The sequence below is a fragment of the Bubalus bubalis genome, chromosome 3 (genome assembly GCF_019923935.1).
Source record: "Bubalus bubalis isolate 160015118507 breed Murrah chromosome 3, NDDB_SH_1, whole genome shotgun sequence".
Classification (NCBI taxonomy): Eukaryota; Metazoa; Chordata; class Mammalia; order Artiodactyla; family Bovidae; genus Bubalus; species Bubalus bubalis.
The window spans coordinates 87,690,501-87,707,891 of record NC_059159.1 but is presented as its reverse complement, the minus strand read 5'-3'; the positions used below and the strand labels follow the sequence as shown (position 1 = coordinate 87,707,891).

The 17,391-nt window shown below is 34.7% G+C and overlaps 1 protein-coding gene across 3 annotated transcripts in view; it reads left to right on the top strand.

Annotated features, from left to right (window-relative positions):
- DENND4C (DENN domain containing 4C) overlaps nucleotides 1-17,391 on the top strand; it is a 118,413-nt gene that overhangs the window by 27,608 nt on the left and 73,414 nt on the right. For all 3 annotated transcript variants that reach the window (XM_006070894.3, XM_025281471.2, XM_025281472.2), the window contains exons 2-9: nucleotides 5,017-5,338; nucleotides 6,470-6,722; nucleotides 7,682-7,751; nucleotides 9,666-9,835; nucleotides 12,606-12,844; nucleotides 13,739-13,805; nucleotides 14,864-14,922; nucleotides 15,836-15,980. In XM_006070894.3, the coding sequence (XP_006070956.3) occupies nucleotides 5,034-5,338; nucleotides 6,470-6,722; nucleotides 7,682-7,751; nucleotides 9,666-9,835; nucleotides 12,606-12,844; nucleotides 13,739-13,805; nucleotides 14,864-14,922; nucleotides 15,836-15,980 (1,308 nt within the window). In that variant the 5' untranslated portion in view covers nucleotides 5,017-5,033. The remainder of the gene's footprint in view (nucleotides 1-5,016; nucleotides 5,339-6,469; nucleotides 6,723-7,681; nucleotides 7,752-9,665; nucleotides 9,836-12,605; nucleotides 12,845-13,738; nucleotides 13,806-14,863; nucleotides 14,923-15,835; nucleotides 15,981-17,391) is intronic.

Sequence of the window (17,391 nt, the reverse complement as noted above, 5' to 3'; positions counted from 1 at the left end):
GTGAAATGAAATTGATTCTGAAAGGGTATCTTGGCTATAGTTGGAAAATGAAGTCTAATTTAACTATATCTAAGTTTTAATAAATATTTTAATACTTTTCATAAGTTTTTGTTAATAGAGACTAATTTTTACCAGAGATAAAGCATATAATTTCATAATGATAAAGGGGTCAGTTCATCAAAAGGACATAGTAATTCTAGATAGTTATGTCTGCAGAGCTTTAAATTACATGAAGTAAAAACTGATAGAACTAAAAGGAGAGACATCAATAGATGCATAATTATAGTCAGATTTCAGTAACACTGTGTTAATAATTAAACAAGCAGGCAGAAAATTAGCAAGGATATATAGATTTGAATAACACTAATAACCTTGGCCTCTCTCCAGCAAAAATAGAACATACATTCCACTAAAATGTACATTGTATTTATCAAAGAGACTATATTCTTAGCTGTAAAACTAATCTCAATAAAATAAAAGACTGTAAGTCATATGTAGTATATCCTCCAAGCATAGTATATTTAAGTTAGAAATCAGTAACCGAAAGATTCTTGGAAAATTTCCAGGTACAAAATTTGGAAACTGAAAAGCATACTGTATGTAGCCCATTGGTCAAAGAAAATAAGAAAGAGAAATTTTAAAATATGTTGAACTGAATGAGAAGAAGACATAACTGAGTTCATGAGATGCCACAAAGACGATATTGGAAGAGGAACATTTTAGCTCTGAATTCATACATTAGAAAAGAAAGATCTCAGTGACCTCAGCTCTGACCTTAAGAAACTAGAAATAGAGCAAATTAAAGTCTACATAAACAGAGGAAAGAAAGTTATAAAGTTCAAAATAGAAATCAATGAAATAGACAAGCAAGAAAGAGAAAAACCAGTGAAACTGAAAGCTGGTTCTTAGAGAAGAAAAATAAAATTGACAATTTTCTAGCCAGACTGACCAGGATAAAAAGAAGGCACAGACTTGATTGATATCATAAATGAGAAATATGACTGTCAAAAATGAGAAATGTGGCATCACTACATATTCTACAGATATTAAAAGAATAAGGGGATATTATGAAAAACTTTGTACAAGTAAATTACACAACTTAGATGAAATGGACAAATTCCTGGCCATATGCCCTCTCCCAGTTCTTCATTTATTATTTATTTATTTTAATTTTTGGCTGCATTGGGTCTTGCTTGCAGCCTGACAGTTTTGTTGCTCCGCTATCCTGCAGCTTGTGGGATCTTAGTTCCCAGATGAGGAATTGAACCTGCGACCCCTGCATTGAAAGGCAAATTCTTAACCACTGGACCACTGGGAAGTCCCCCCCGATTATTATGTTAAAATGTAACCCCCAATGTGATGGTATATGGAAGTAGGGCTTTGGAAGGTGTTTTGGTCATGTAGATGCAACCCTCATCAGTGGTTTTAGTGTCTTTCTCAAAGAGACTCCGGGAAGACCCTTTGCTCCTTTCCACCCTGAGAGGTTACAGTGAAAAGACAGCCTTTGGTGACCTAGGAAGCCAGCCATTACTAGACACTGAATCTGCCAGTGATCTTGAATTTCCCATCTTCAAGAAATAAATTTTTTGTTGTTTATAAGTCACCCAATCTATGATATTCTGGTATAGCAGCCTAAATGGACTAAAACTGGTACAAACTATGAAACTACAAACTATGAAAGTTTACTCAAGAAGAAATAGGTAACCCAAATTGTCCTACATGTTAAAAGAAATGAATTTATAGTTTACAGTATACTCTCAAAGTAAACTCTAGACCTGGATGATGGAAAAAATTAACAATTCTATACAAATTCTTGAAAACTGAAGGAGAAAGTTTTCCCAAGTCATTCTGTGAGGCTATCACATTCAGTTCAGTTCAGTCGCTCAGTCGTGTCTGGCTCTTTGTGACCCCATGGACTTCAGCTCACCAGGCCTCCCTGTCCATCTCCAACTGCTGGAGTTTACCCAGACTCATGTCCATTGAGTCGGTGATGCCATCCAACCATCTCATCCTCTGTTGTCCCCTTCTCCCCCTGCCCTAATATTTCCCAGCATCAGGCTCTTTTCAAATGAGTCAGCTCTTTGCATCAGGTGGCCAAATTATTGGAGTTTCAGCTTCAACATCAGTACTATCACATTACCTTGATATCAAAATCAGTTAAAGACAGTATAAGGGGGAAGAAAAAGAACTATAGACTGGTATCCCTCATTAACAAATGTAAAATTTCAAACAAAATTTTAGCAAGTAGAATCCAATAATACATGAAAAGGGTAATATATAGATGGAGAATAAGCACATGAAAAGGTGGTCAACATCACCAGTTATTAGAAAGATGCAAATTACATCTATAGCTAAGTATCACTACAGGCATAATAGAATGTAGTCTAAATTAAAAAGACTGACCTTCTAGACTGTTGGAAAGGATGTGGAATGACTGGAACTCTCAAATACTGATGATAGGAATGTAAAATGATATAGTCATTCTAGAAAACGATTTGGGACTTTTATAGAATTGCATATACCTCCCAGGTGATCCATTCATTCCATCTTATAATTTGACTAAGATAAATGAAAGCATATGTCTGTTAGGCTTGTACATGGATTTTCATGTTAGCTTTCTTTATATAAATAATAGCTCCAAGCTGAAAATAGTCCATATGTTTATTAATGTAGGTGAATGGATAAACATCTTGTGGTATATTCAGACATGGAATTGTTGTTAATTGTTTTAGTTGCTAAGTCGTGTCCGACTCTTTTTGACCCCACAGACTGTAGCCTGCCAGAGGAATACTGCTCAGCAATAAAAAGGAATGAACTATTGATATAAACAGTAACGTGGACGAATCTTAGAATAATTACATAAATGCGTGAAAGAAGCCAGACCAAAAAAGAATACACTGTGTGGTTTGATGTATATTGATTCTAGAAACTAATCTATAATGACACAAAGCAGGTCACTCATTGCCTGGGGAGGGAGGGGTGATTAAGGGGTACAGGAGTATTTTGGATGTTGATGAATGTATTCTCTATCTTGATTGTGATATGGTTTCTTGGGTGTATACATTTGTGAAAACTTAGCAAATTGTACACTTTAAATATGTACATTTTATGGTATGTAAATTATACCTTAACAAAGTGTTTTTAAGAAGCACATGAAATCCATAGAAATATTTAAGATCTCAGATACTTTATTTTTAGTGTTGCTGAGTTTAAAGATAATAGAAATCTTGACTCAGCATTCATATTCTCTAGATTTCTACCATGTATTACCTAAGTGTCTTTTAATATGTATTTTATATAAATTTGTCTTCTTTGGTTATTTTTTTTATGCTGTCTCTGGTATTTATATATGAAATAGTTAATGACCCCTAATAACCTCAGATGTGCAGATGATACCACCCTTATGGCATAAAGTGAAGAGGAACTAAAAAGCTTCTTGATGAAAGTGAAAGAGGAGAGTGAAGAAGTTGGCTTAAAGCTCAACATTCAGAAAACTAAGATCATGGCACCTGATCCCATCACTTCATGGCAAATAGATGGGGAAACAGTGTCAGACTTTATTTTTTTGGGCTCCAAAATCACTGCAGATGTTGATTGCAGCCATGAAATTAAAAGACGCTTACTCCTTGGAAGGAAAGTTATGACCAACCTAGATAGCATATTGAAAAGCAGATACATTACTTTGCCAACAAAGGTCCATCTAGTCAAGGCTATGGTTTTTCCAGTGGTATGGATGTGAGAGTTGGACTGTGAAGAAAGCTGAGTGCTGAAGAATTGATTCTTTTGAACTGTGGTGTTGGAGAAGACTCTTGAGAGTCCCTTGGACTGCAAGGAGATCCAACCAGTCCATCCTAAAGGAGATCAGTCCTGAGTGTTGATTGGAAGGACTGATGCTGGGCTGAAACTCCAATACGTTGGCAACCTCATGCAAAGAGTTGACTCATTGGAAAAGACCCTGATGCTGGGAGGGATTAGGGGCAGGAGGAGAAGGGGAGGACAGAGGATGAGATGGCTGGATGGCATCACTGACTCGATGGACGTGAGTCTGAGGGAACTCTGGGAGTTGGTAATGGACAGGGAGGCCTGGTGTGCTGCGATTCATGGGGTCGCAAAGAGTTGGACACGACTGAGCGACTGAACTGAACTGAAACATGTTAGTTTTGACCCCTAAACATACTTAGTTTTGACACTTAAACAGTCTTAGTTTACCCAGTGTTTACTCAGTTTTTTACCTATAGGGGCATATTCCTGATTGGATTAAGAGACTGGTTTAATTATTTTTATTGCTTTTTGTTGCTGTTGTTTAGTTGCTAAGTCCTGTTCAACTCTTTATGACCTCATGGCTCCTCTATCCATGAGATTTTCCAGGCAAAAACACTGGAGTGGGTTGCCGTTCACTTTTCCAGGGAGTCTTCCCCATGCAGGGATTGGACCCGTGTCTCTTGGGTTGCAGGCGGGTTCTTTACCACAGAGCCACCAGGGAAGCCCAGTTATATTTATTACTAGTATCTTTATTTTTTTCTGTTAGACCTTGAATAATTCATGATGAACTCAGTTCATTTGTTTAAATATAAAGTTTTGCTCTAAGAATTCTGTAACTTAGAATGATTTTTTAAAATGGTATGCATTTTGTTCGTGTGTGTTTGTGTGCATTTTGTTCATTTGTGTGTGCATGCATTTTGTTCGTGTGTGTGTGTATGCATTTTGCTGAAAGGAAAGCACCATGGCCTACTTCCGATAGTTTGATTATCCTTAACAGGGCCTTAGGCATATGATAGAATCATAGTTGTCTTACAAATGAATTTGTGCTGTAAACTTCTACTTTGTAGGAGGTAAAAACTGATTAAATGCTATATAACAAGCTTCTTCTACAGAGTGACTACAGTTTGACTGTAAATCCAACTGGGAAGTGTGCTAATTAATGTTAACTCAGGAGTATTTTAATTTAGTGAGTTAGGGTAAGCCATTTCCTTTAATTGATGTATTTTTTTTCCTCTTTCTCTCTCTCTCTTCCAGGAAACCTAGTAGCAGCCATGATAGAAAACAAAGGGCCAAGAGTGGTGGACTACTTTGTTGTGGCAGGTCTCACTGATACATCTACTCTTCTGGATCAAGAAGTAAATCGTTTAGATACTAAGTCAACTGGACCTAAAGCTCCAATTACAGACATTGCAGTTATTAACAAATCAGCTGGGGAAACAGTACCTGAAGGTTACACCTGTGTTGAAGCCACTCCATCAGGTCTCCAGGCAAACTTGAACTACGGAAGTCTGAAAAGTCCAGAACTGTTTCTCTGTTACAAGAGAGGGAGAGAGAAACCACCCCTTACTGACATTGGGTATGGTGACTTTCTTTTGCTGTAGTGAAGGGAATAAAATTTATTTTTATGCACAGGAATAGAAATTTTAAAATCCTTGATGGTTCTGTTATTATTTGTTAACTTCAAGATCAAGTGTAGTAAGATATGTACCTCTGTTCATCCTTACTGAATTTCTCTGCATTGAACTGAGTCATTAGATTATTTCCTTTCATAAAAATATTGAAATAAAGGCATTAGAGCCTAAAATGTGATTTCATTTGTTTGTACTTATCAGGTAAGTTTATTAAACATAAAAGAACAAAAAGCTATAGTGAAAGTATATTTTTAAGGAGCTAGTTAGGTTATGTGATGAGGGTTTGTGAAGCCCTGAACTTATTTAACAAAAGCAGGCAGCAGCAGCTAGGATTTAGATCATAATTATGTTGACCCTTTAGATCTGTTTGCAGAAAGTTGATATCTAACCAATACTAAGTCATCTTAATCCATGACCATGAGATGACGTTTTATTTATTGTTGTTGTTGATTATCGCTGAGTCATGTCCGATTCTTTGTGAACCCATGGACTGTAGCCTGCTAGGCTTCTCTGTCCCTGGTATTTCCCAGGTGTACTAGAGTGGGTTGCCATTTCTTACTCCAGGGGCTCATCCCAACCCAGGGATTGAACCTGCGTTTCCTGCATTACAGGCTCTGTACTGCTGAGCCATCAGGGAAAGCCCTTTTTATTTATTAGCTCATCTGTAATTTCTTTAAACAGTGTTTTATAGTTTCAGTCGAGGAATTTTTAAAGGGAAAATTTTGAGGAGAATTAAGAAAGTAAGTTTTTGAAAACATCTGAATATTAGATAAAACTTCTAAGAATTGACCTGAGGATGGTTGGAGTAGCACCTCTCTTTTGTTTCATGTTTCTTATAATAAACAATAAAAAAACAAACAAATTGTTTGATCCTATTTACACTTTTGAAATTGTGTTCTAACTGTTAAAACATAGTAGTTAAGAGATTTATAATTCCCAAAGTAATAATTTTAGTTTTTGTTTGTAATTAAGTTTTGGGAAACAACAGGGGAGACCAAAAAGAAAAATGTATTTTGTTATCAGTGTTAACCTGACTTAAGTTTACCTGTCAATTTTTTTTCTTCCCTTTCATACAGAGTTTTATATGATGGGAAAGAAAGGCTTATTCCAGGATGTGAAGTGATCCAAGCCACACCCTATGGTCGCTGTGCCAATGTCAACAATAGTTCAACTACTTCACAAAGAATCTTTATCACTTACCGAAGGGCTCCTTTAATTCGGCCCCAGAATTCTTTGGCTGTAACTGACATCTGTGTTATTGTAACCAGTAAGGGAGAAACCCCTCCCCATACTTTCTGCAAAGTTGATAAAAACTTAAATTGTGGAATGGTAAGAATAAAGTTTCATTTCCGAAATTTCATATGACAATTAAGAAAAATTTTTTGGATTCCTCTTTATCATTTGGCTTATTATTTACTCTGTTTATGTTTTCATGACTTTAAAAAAAAAAATTTAGCCTTCTAATTTTCATGGTTCATTGTAACTTAAAAAATCCTTAGCGATCTGATGTTTTAGAATAATTTCATCCAGAAAATAGATATTTAAAGTAAGGGATTTTTTTTTTTTTGGTATGTGCTAATACATCACACTAATGTACAGATTTTACTAGCTTTTGGATTTCAGTGTTGTCTTCAAGGACAACTTCAGGGAGACTGGGTTGAGATACTGCTTATGTTTATTTAATTATCTTAGATATTGTAGTCTTCATGCTTATTTTAAAAGGGTCGTAGTGAAAAAGAAAAATAACAACATATGCATTGAATTTATAGTTTTTTATGACCCTAAAGTTATGTTTGTTCTGAGTTGTGTTTATGTTGAGTTATGTTTATTTTGAAAAATATTTTAAATCAAACTGAAAGCCTAAATGATATAGTCAGAGCTGACCGATGCACCCAAGGCTGTTTAGTCAAGACCAGTTTGACTCTGGAGATAATGACTTGATAGCATCTAGTGGCCCCTGTCTTCCCTAGTTTGGGCTCAGCATCCACTCCATTTTGTGCTATTTCTTTCAAAGAGAGGCAGCCTCTGTATGATTACAGAGTTTTAAAATTTTGAAACAAACCTCACATCAGTTTAATTTTTGTGGCAATGTTTTTTTATTACTCCTTTTTTTTTAGTGTTTTCAGTTTCATGCTTTGTTATATTGTATACTATACAGTCTGTTTGATAAACATGTTTTAAATAGACTTCCCTGAAGAAATAATCAAAATCTTTAGAAGACATTTGACAAAATCAATTGATTTTCACTCACTCTTTTGTCTTTTTAAAACCTAATTTATATTTTACAGTGGGGTTCCAGTGTGTTTCTGTGTTATAAGAAGTCTGTGCCTGCTTCTAATGCTATAGCATATAAAGCTGGTAAGTAAATTTGGAAAAAAAAAAAAGGTTTCTATTACTATAGGAATTGTTACACACTAACATTTGGTTAGAAGAGACAGTGTTTGCTCCCTTATACAGTTTGTGGAATTGATCTATTCATAAATTGAGTTAATTATAACTTTAGCATGTAAAGACATAAGTTTTCTTAAATTCATACTACAGGATATATTAATATTACCCCTTACCAACAAAAACACGCTGTTAATTGAACAGAAAATTTTATTCCAAACAAGTGTTTGTGGAATAAACATTCAAACTGTGAGTCTACACTAATAGATTTAATAGTTGAGTGGAAAATGCTTACTTTCTGACCTTTTTATGTTTTGATAATCAGAAAGGTGTCAGACTGCATCTTTACTTCTTATATATCTCCTTCTCTTATCTCTGTGTGTCTGATTTGAAACCACATGTTACTTGCCATGAGAGGTGGACTTGCTTCCTTTTTCCCTTGTTGCAAAGAATCAGCTATATGGAAGAGAGGAGGGCCTGAGAACCTTTTCTGCCATGAAGTGTTTGGGAAATCTACCGCCACATTCTCACTGCACAGTAAGGTGCCAAGGGCTGTAAAGGTTTAAGTGTGGCCTCTTCATGCCACCGGTATGGTGGGATAAACACTGAAAATACAGGTATGCTCCAGCTGTAAATAGAAGAGATACTGGAATACTTCTTGGTGAAAAGAAGCAGTGCCATTACTTTTTGTCATGCACAATTTTTGGAATAAGGTTTTACTTCAGAGAAGTCAGGCAGATCCATATATGAGAAATCTTAATTGTCCTCATAAAGACATCCATATTAATGAATCAAACCATTTAATTTATAATATGAAAATAAAGGCAGCAACTGACAGTTATAAATTTCAGTATCACTTTAAAATGTAATACTGTTGATATTGCTGTAGTGTGTTGATTATATGTGATTTCCTTAAAAAAATTTTGAGGTGTTAGTGTCACTTAAACTTACAGAATTAACTTATAGAAACAAGTTTTGTGAAACTGTTCAGGCATTTGATATAAGACATACATATTAGAATAAAGAGTTTTGGAGACTGAATTTAGACTTAAAAATTCAGCTACTGATTTTCAAATGTTTAACCTAGAAGTGTCTGCATATTAGAGATATTAGAGACACCATGTAGCTGTTTAATTCTGAGGAGGCTTTGTTAGGCTTCTCAGAGTGCCCCTTTCCTCCTACTTTCTTGATCTCTCATACTTTGTACTTAGTCACAAGAGTTTCTATCTCATTTACTTTTCATCTTGCATTCATTTTACACTGCTGCTCTCTCAAAATAAGTTTAGGGGCTAAGATAATTTCTGCTGCCTTGGCAATACTGTCCCTTCCCTGAGTTTATTATTATTATTTTTTATAGGAGGCTAACTGAAATAGTTGGTAAATTTCCCTGAATGTTTCTTGCATTCTCTAAGACGTTGGGAGTATGCAGGAAAAATAAATTAATGGTTCTGTTAAATAGAATTTTAACTAGTATATTCAATACATTTTAGTGTTATAATGAACTCTTAAGTCCATGAGTAAAAATAAATGTTAAATTTGTTATTCTCATTTCTGATATGGCAAGAGAAAAGTTGATCTTGAAATTTCGCACATAAATATTTCACATATAAAATTTGCAATTAAAATATCCTATTAGTATGTTTACATATTTAAATATTTACATATTTAAAAGTTAAATAGTTTTAAAAAAAATTGTCGAGTTGCCTGGTAGTCCAGTGGTGAGGACTGTGCACTTGCGCTGCTGTGGGCCTGGGTTCATTCCCTGATCTGGGAACCAAGATCCCACAAGTTGTGCAGTGTAGCCAAAGAATGAAAAATAAAAAGAATAAATAAAATAAGGAATCAATGGATAAATAAATTATCATTATCTTCTTTCTCCAAAAGGTTTAATTTTTAGATATCCAGAAGAGGACTATGAGTCATTTCCACTCTCAGAATGTGTCCCTCTCTTCTGCCTTCCGATGGGAGCTACTATTGAATGTTGGGATCCCCAAAGCAAATACCCACTTCCAGTTTTCTCAACTTTTGTTCTCACAGGTTCTTCTGCTGAAAAGGTATATGTTTTCCTTTTATTAAACCAGTTTTGCCCATGTTTTTAATCCACAGACTGTTTAATATGAGATGTCTTAATTGAATGTTAGGATCCTGTTCAGACACAATACATTTTTTATTTAAATTTTGTACTATAATGCCCAAAGTGAGAAGTCAACATGAAAATTGGAATCAAGATACTAATACCACTCGAGTGTTCGTAGGAGCAAATATAAAGTCTCTGGAGAGATAAAGCCAAAACCCAGGACTCAAGATGAGATTCTAATAAAAGATAGAAGACATAGGTATCATAGGAAGAATCAATAAGACACAGACCTGGATTATACCTTTAAGATATTGAAATGATAGAATGATAATATCAAAGATTTTATAAATTGAATATATAGTGGAAATATTCAAGACCTAAGAGAGAAGCTCAACACATCAAAGAAAGAACAGGATATTTTGAAAAATGAGTAGACAAGTTGGAAAAAGAAGTGTCTAGAAATGCAAAATATGATCCTTAAAACTAAAAATTTAATCAGTGGCTTAAACAGCAGGTAAGTCATGCATGAAAGAAGAATTAATGAAGTGGAAAATAAGTTAACCTCGAACGTGGCACAGGAAAACATAAAAGGAGTTTTAAAGTGTAGAGAATTGAATCAAAAAGACCAATAGATACTTAATAATCCAGAAGGAGAGATTAGAAAGAGGAGAGGCAGCATTTTAAGAGCTAATGGTTGATTGAGAGTTTTCCAGGGTTGATGAAAAATTGAGTTTTTAGGTGAAAGATGTACTCTGGATCTTAAGGAGAAAAAAAAAAAAAAAATATATATATATATATATATATATATATATATATATATATGTAGAACCACTTATTTTCATGTTATAGTAAAACCATGGAATACCAAAGACAAAAGCCCTCAGAAAGGAAAGACATAGCACTAGCCATGAAAGAAAAGGTGAATACTAGGACCTTATTGAAGTTAAGGACACCTGTTCGTTCAAAGGTACCATTAAGAAGGTGAAAATGGAAAAAAAAGGGTGGAAAAGGAGAAAGTAATGTGATACAGTATGTGTTCCACAAGGGTCTTGTATTCAGAATATTTAAAGAACTTCTACGTTATCAACAGGATAAGAGATAACTGTGGCCCAACAGTTATACACCCGAGCATATCCCAGGAGAAATGAATGTATATATTCTCTAAAGCACATATATATTTGTAGGTTCCAAAAACTCAAAACATGTATGAATAGTAATAATGACAAAGAATAATCATTTAAAATAAAAAAGAAATGGCAAAAAAATTAGGAAATAAAAAGTAAATAAAACTACAGATCAGTGGAAATTTAAAAATTGAAACCTTTCATAGGATATTTGATAGAATACACAATTTTATTGAAAAGTGTAACTGACAGAGGCTGACTTTTGTGAAGCAAACAAAAATGCATCTGTGTCCATGAGCAGCCGTCGTGTTTTCAACCACTGTAAGATGATAGATAAGGTTAAGTGTCCAGCACAGTGTCTGGAACATAGTAAAATACTCAGTGAATGAAGGCCAATACTGCATTGACTGGATTGCTTACAAGTAAGCTAACTTTCTAGCTTAATAATCATTTATAGTTTCTCACTTTGAAAGCAGTAAATATAAATGAATTTTTAAAGATCTTCAAACACTTGAAATACCAAATATACCTTGACTAGTAGAGAACAACAGAGCCTCTTTGAGATGCTTTTGTCATATTGCTTGTTAAAAACCCTTGAGATGACTTTGAAATAATTGTATCCGAGAGTGTTGTTTGTATCTGTAAATTAAAGGGTAAATATGATATAAGTCACACAGACATAAATATGGCATATATACACATGTATATACCTACACACATATATATAGAGTGTTAGAAGATTTATAAAAGTGTCATTTATCTATTTTCAGTTACAAGACTTATAAAAGTATCACTTATCCATTTTCAGAACTTTTTCATCACTTGAAACAGAAGCTTCTTCTAATCCTACCGTATGTCCCTCTTTTCTACTTTCTGTCTCTACCAGTTTGTCTATTCTAGGTAGCGTATGTAAATGGAATCATAGAATATTTGTCTTCCTGTGTCTGGCTTGTTTCACTTAGCATAATGTTGTCAAGGTTTGTCTATGTTGCAATATTTTTCAGAATTTGATTCCTTGTTAGGGATGAATAATACATATGAGTATATGACTGTATTCAAATTGGTGTATCTTTCCTTTTCCCCTTTGCTTTTCACTTCCCTTCTTTTCATGAATGTATATACAGTCAGCCCACTGTATCTATAGATGCTAAACCTGTGGATCTGGAGGGCTGATTGTACTACTCATACATTTTGTATAAGGAACTTGAGCATTCATGGATCTTGGTGTCCGCTGGGGTTCTGGAATCAACCACCCTTGAATACTGAAGGATGACTGTACCACATTTTGTATATCTGTTCATTTGTTGGTGGACGTTTGAGTTGTTTCCATTTTTTTGGTTATTGTGAATAATGCTGTGTACAAATATTTGAGTCCCTGCTTTCAATTGTTTTGGGTATATACATAGGTGAATCATATGGTAATTGTTTAACTTCTGGAGGAGCTGCCAACTGTTTTCCACCATAGCTGCAACCATTTTATATTCCCATCAGCAGTGCTTCAGATTTTTTTTTTCATTTATCTGTCATATGTACTCTAAGCAAATATTTCTTTTGGAATAGAGAAAGAGAAATTAAGTTTTAAAAAACACTCAAATTTTATCATGAAATTCTTTCACTCTGTAGGTATATGGAGCTGCAATCCAGTTTTACGAGCCTTACTCTCGAGAACTTCTGACAGAAAAACAGCTTATGCACCTGGGCCTGTTGACACCTGTGGAGAGAAAAATGGTCTCTAAATCCATCAATTCGAACAAATGCATTTGTTTACTCTCGCACTGGCCTTTTTTTGAAGCTTTTAGAAAATTTCTCATGTTTATCTACAAACTTTCTGTGTCTGGACCACATCCTCTTCCCATTGAGAAGTATGTATAATGATTTGAAGGGTGTCTGATGGAAAAATTGGATGTATATATGTACATTTCATTGTTTACCTAACTTTAAGCATAAAGAGTTGAAAGGGAAGGAGAATCACAATCATCCTACTTTTTACTTGCTCTCTTCTTCACAGAATCCCTGACTTCGAATTTAAAACTGAGGAGTGGTGGTGAGAATGATCACATAAAAATGTGAGAATTCAGCTAAGGAAGAAACACACGTTGCACTGTGTGTGTTCTTCCTGCTCATTCTCGAATAACCAAGAGAAAAGTAGCTGTTAATGCACACATACCCAAACCAATCCAAATGACCATTTCAAGTTAAAAAATCTCTAAACGGATGTAGAAATTAAGGGTGAGGTAATTGAGACTTCCTTGGTGGCTCAGATGGTAAAAGCGTCTGCCTACAATGTGGGAGACCCAGGTTTGATCCCTGGGTTGGGAAGATCACCTGGAGAAGGAAATGGCAACCCACTCCAGTACTCTTGCCTGGAAAATCCCATGGATGGGAGGAGCCTGGTAGGGTACAGTCCGTGGGGTCAAAGAGAGTCGGACGGGACTGAGCGACTTCACTTTCAATTTCTTTGATTGATACTAAAGTAAGGTTTTGGTTTTAGTGTTGACTGACCTCTACATGTTTTCCCTTCAATTTGTAAATCTCTCTGTCATGGAAATGTTTTGTGAGCCAGAAAAATAGATGTGGAGTCACTGTCTTTTTAAAGTCACGTCTTTTCTGACTTCTAATGGCACATTGACTTTTGGTTATTAAGTTTTAGGTAAATGGCTTTGTCAAATCTGGGATGATAAATTATATTTAAGAGCTGTAAAATCCATGAAGTATTTTAGAAAAGTAATTGTCTTTATTTCAAAATTTTTTTCTAGGCACATTTCACATTTTATGCAAAACATCCCTTTTCCTTCACCTCAAAGACCGAGAATCCTGGTACAGGTAATAAAAAAAGAATATGTTTGAGGGGAGCGCTGCATATGTTCATTCCAGTCATTGCAGTGTGGACTCTGTGGCCCTTTGGGTTTGAGGCAGAGCAAGATGCATCCATTAAGTCCTTGAATTTTTATATTTTGTATCTTTAGCGAATACTCTTTTGTACTATTTTTTTGAATTTAGGGTATACAGAATTGTAATAATTATAATACTTGTTCATGACATCATCACTGGTCCATTTGTGGCCTAAATTTATATTGCTGATTTTAATAACATAAAACCCAGAATTATGCTGAGGGTAAGTTTTTAATATGAGAATGACTTAATAAATGTTAAATGTGAAATCAGTTATGGTTGGAGGGCATAAGTAAAGTTGTCTGTAATAGTACTCCTCAAACTGTCTTTGTTAAAGGACCAGTTTCTTTTTTATTTCCAGGTGATGGCAGACCTATATAAGCATATAGCTTGTGACATAAACAGTCAGTATAGACATGAACAGGTCTATACCCTGTCCAAAGACACGAGTTCACTGATAATGTAATTGGATATGAGAGCAATGTCAGATTGCCATAAAAGTTTCTAAATCACTTTCTCTATATATACTATTTCTTCCTAGACCGATAACAGTTTGTAGACTGGCACTTTGAGTAGCTCTGATCTATAGAGGCAAGCTATTTAAACATTTTTTCTAAGATAGTTACCAACCTTATATAGGATAGTCAGGTATTGTTAATCTTGAATGTATTTTAGTTCAGCAAGTATTAATACATATTAAGTAGTTGCCAAATATAGAGTAAATACATATAAGGCTTTTAAAAAGCAGTTACTTTTTTTACACAGGTGTATTTTAATTGACTAACTGAATCCAAATTCATTTGATTTGATCATTTAATTATAAAGAACTATATACTTCTAAGTAAATACTCTTGTTTTATATTTTAGTACATGGTTCCAAAACTGTGTCAGTCTGCATAATAAACAGTTTTCCATTTTGCCCTTGATAATAAATATTTAGGTTTCAAAACTGGCTTCGTTAATTTATCATTTTGTTTTCTTTTTTTAAGCTATCAGTCCATGATGCATTAATATTATCACAACCAGTTTCTACACCTTTACCACTAAGGTAATTAATGGTATATAAAATAATACATTTATTCACTTGGATCAGAATGCTTTAAAGTATTTTAAGAGTTAGTATAATAGAGCTGTGCTGTTTTTACAAACTGAGAATAGCCTTAATGTTTCTAAGTTTGATAGCTGGTTGGATGGCAGGGGTCATTCACCATTTTAAAAATGAAACACTCAGAGTTGAAAAATTGGATGTAGGGAGTATTTCCCTCTTCCTCTCATCTCCCCTCCCCATATCCAGTTTATTACTAAATATTTCAGGTGAACTGACTTTACCTCCTAAAATGTCTTAAATCTATTAGCTTCTCTTCGTCTGCATTGCTAGTCCAGGCTTCACGTGGTCTTTTACCTGAACTATTTCATTATGAACCTCTTAATTGGCACCCTTTTGCTCTTGTTCTTCAGTTTTTTATTCACATTGCAGTGTGTCTTTTTGAGAATGCTAGTATAAAATTGTTGAGAGAATGCAAATATTTTTATTTGGGGCATAATCTCTTACTGTATTCACCCCTTCCTTCCCTATGCTTTAGTCACAATATGTTTATTTCAATTCCTTGAACATGGCAGATGGTTTTTCTTGCCTCAGGAACTTTGCAAATGTTGTCTCCCCACGAACCCCTACCTTCACCCCTACCTTCTTTCTTTTGAGCTCGGCTCAAACAGCTGTTCTTTAGGAAGATCTTTCCTGATACATGCCCCTTTGTTTCTGAAGGATGAATTTGAATCATTCTGTTACACCATCTCATTAACTTTGCTACTTTTCAGTGATAAAAACTAAATCAGGTCCTAAATCAGGACTTGAGGCTAATACTATATTCTCAATTTATAAATATTCAGAAAATAATTTAATAAGCAAATCTTAATACCTTTTGGTGAAATAGTTCATAATCTTTTCTCTCCTTTTCTAGTGGAGCTAACTTTAGCACCTTGTTAATGAATCTGGGTCCTGAGAACTGTGCAACACTCCTGCTCTTTGTTTTACTTGAGAGTAAGATTTTGCTGCATTCTCTGAGGCCAGCTGTGTTGACTGGAGTAGCTGAAGCTGTTGTAGCCGTAAGTATAGAATTTTCTTTTTAGTACAGAATTCTTGAGAGAATTTTTACTCTGAAGGGAAATTTCCTTCAACGAAAGCAACTTTGAAATTACCACTAAATGTTTAACATAAATGTAATAGGGTGGCAAAGAGATAATATAAAGAAAAAAAATAATTTGTATTGAGAGAAAATTTTAGTTTCTAATTTTTCATATCTTGGAGTTCTTCAGAGAAGCTATATGATTACATAAAAATAGAACTTGTGAGTGAAGCTTACTGTATTAAATGAGAAGCTCTAGTCAATTTCAGCTGCCTTAAAATTGTGGGCATGACTAATTTCTCCCAATTTGAACCTTTGATCATTGTGGGCCAGTAACATACAGGAAAATCTAGGTGATTGTAAAATTGAATAATGTACAAATGCTTTACTATTTTGAAAAGCATAAATAAAAATTTAAGTCCTCTCCTGTTTTAAAACCTCTTGATGGCATCCCATTGCAATTAGAAAGAGGTCTGATCATTAGGGCTTTATAGGTCCATAATGTTGAATTTTGGATGTTCCATTTCTCTATCTTCCATTATTTGTTTAATTTAAAATGGTAGACTCTCCTCTCTTCCCTTCCCTATTTTACTGTCATGGAGGTAAGGATCTAGGTCTCTTTTTCACTCCTATGTCCTCAGCACTTATTACAGTTAAATATCATGGAGTAAACACTCAGTAAATACTTGTTGAATCGACAAATGGGATATGTCTCCAAGATCTTAATCTGGTCAAAGAAATGCTGCTAGGACTGAAAACACTAATAACTATTTGAGATGGTTCATGGGGGGCAAAGATCCTAGTTATATACTAATTATTCCAAACCTCCCCAGTTGCATGTGAAAGCAAAAGTAGTTATAACATGAAAATATTTGTTAATGAACTGACTATGACTAGTTTTAGGAAGTTCGCACTCAAATATTCCTTCCTATAAAACTTTAGGGATTATCTACTGCCCTCTGTCTGAATCTTTGTAGTTTAGTCTCTTGCAATGTGAACTTGGAAATCTTAATAAAATGCAAGATTGCTTGAAATTTATGTAACTGATGTTGCTTGTAAGACTATTGGTAAATGAGGATTTGATAGTAAGGCAACTTATTTAAAGAGAAGAAAATAGAAAAGAATGGTGACAGGATAAATTCTGCAAAAGGAGAATGATTTTAATATCAAAGAATATTGAAGAGTTAATGGAGCCCTCCCTTATGGCTCATATAGTAAAGCATCTGTCTACAATGCCGTAGACCTGGGTTTGATCCCTAGGTTGGGAAGATCCCCTGGAGAAGGAAATGGCAATCCACTCCAGAACTATTGCCTGGAAAATCCCATGGACAGAGGAGCCTGGAAAGCTACAGTTCATGGGGTCGCAAAGAATCGGACACGACTGAGTGACT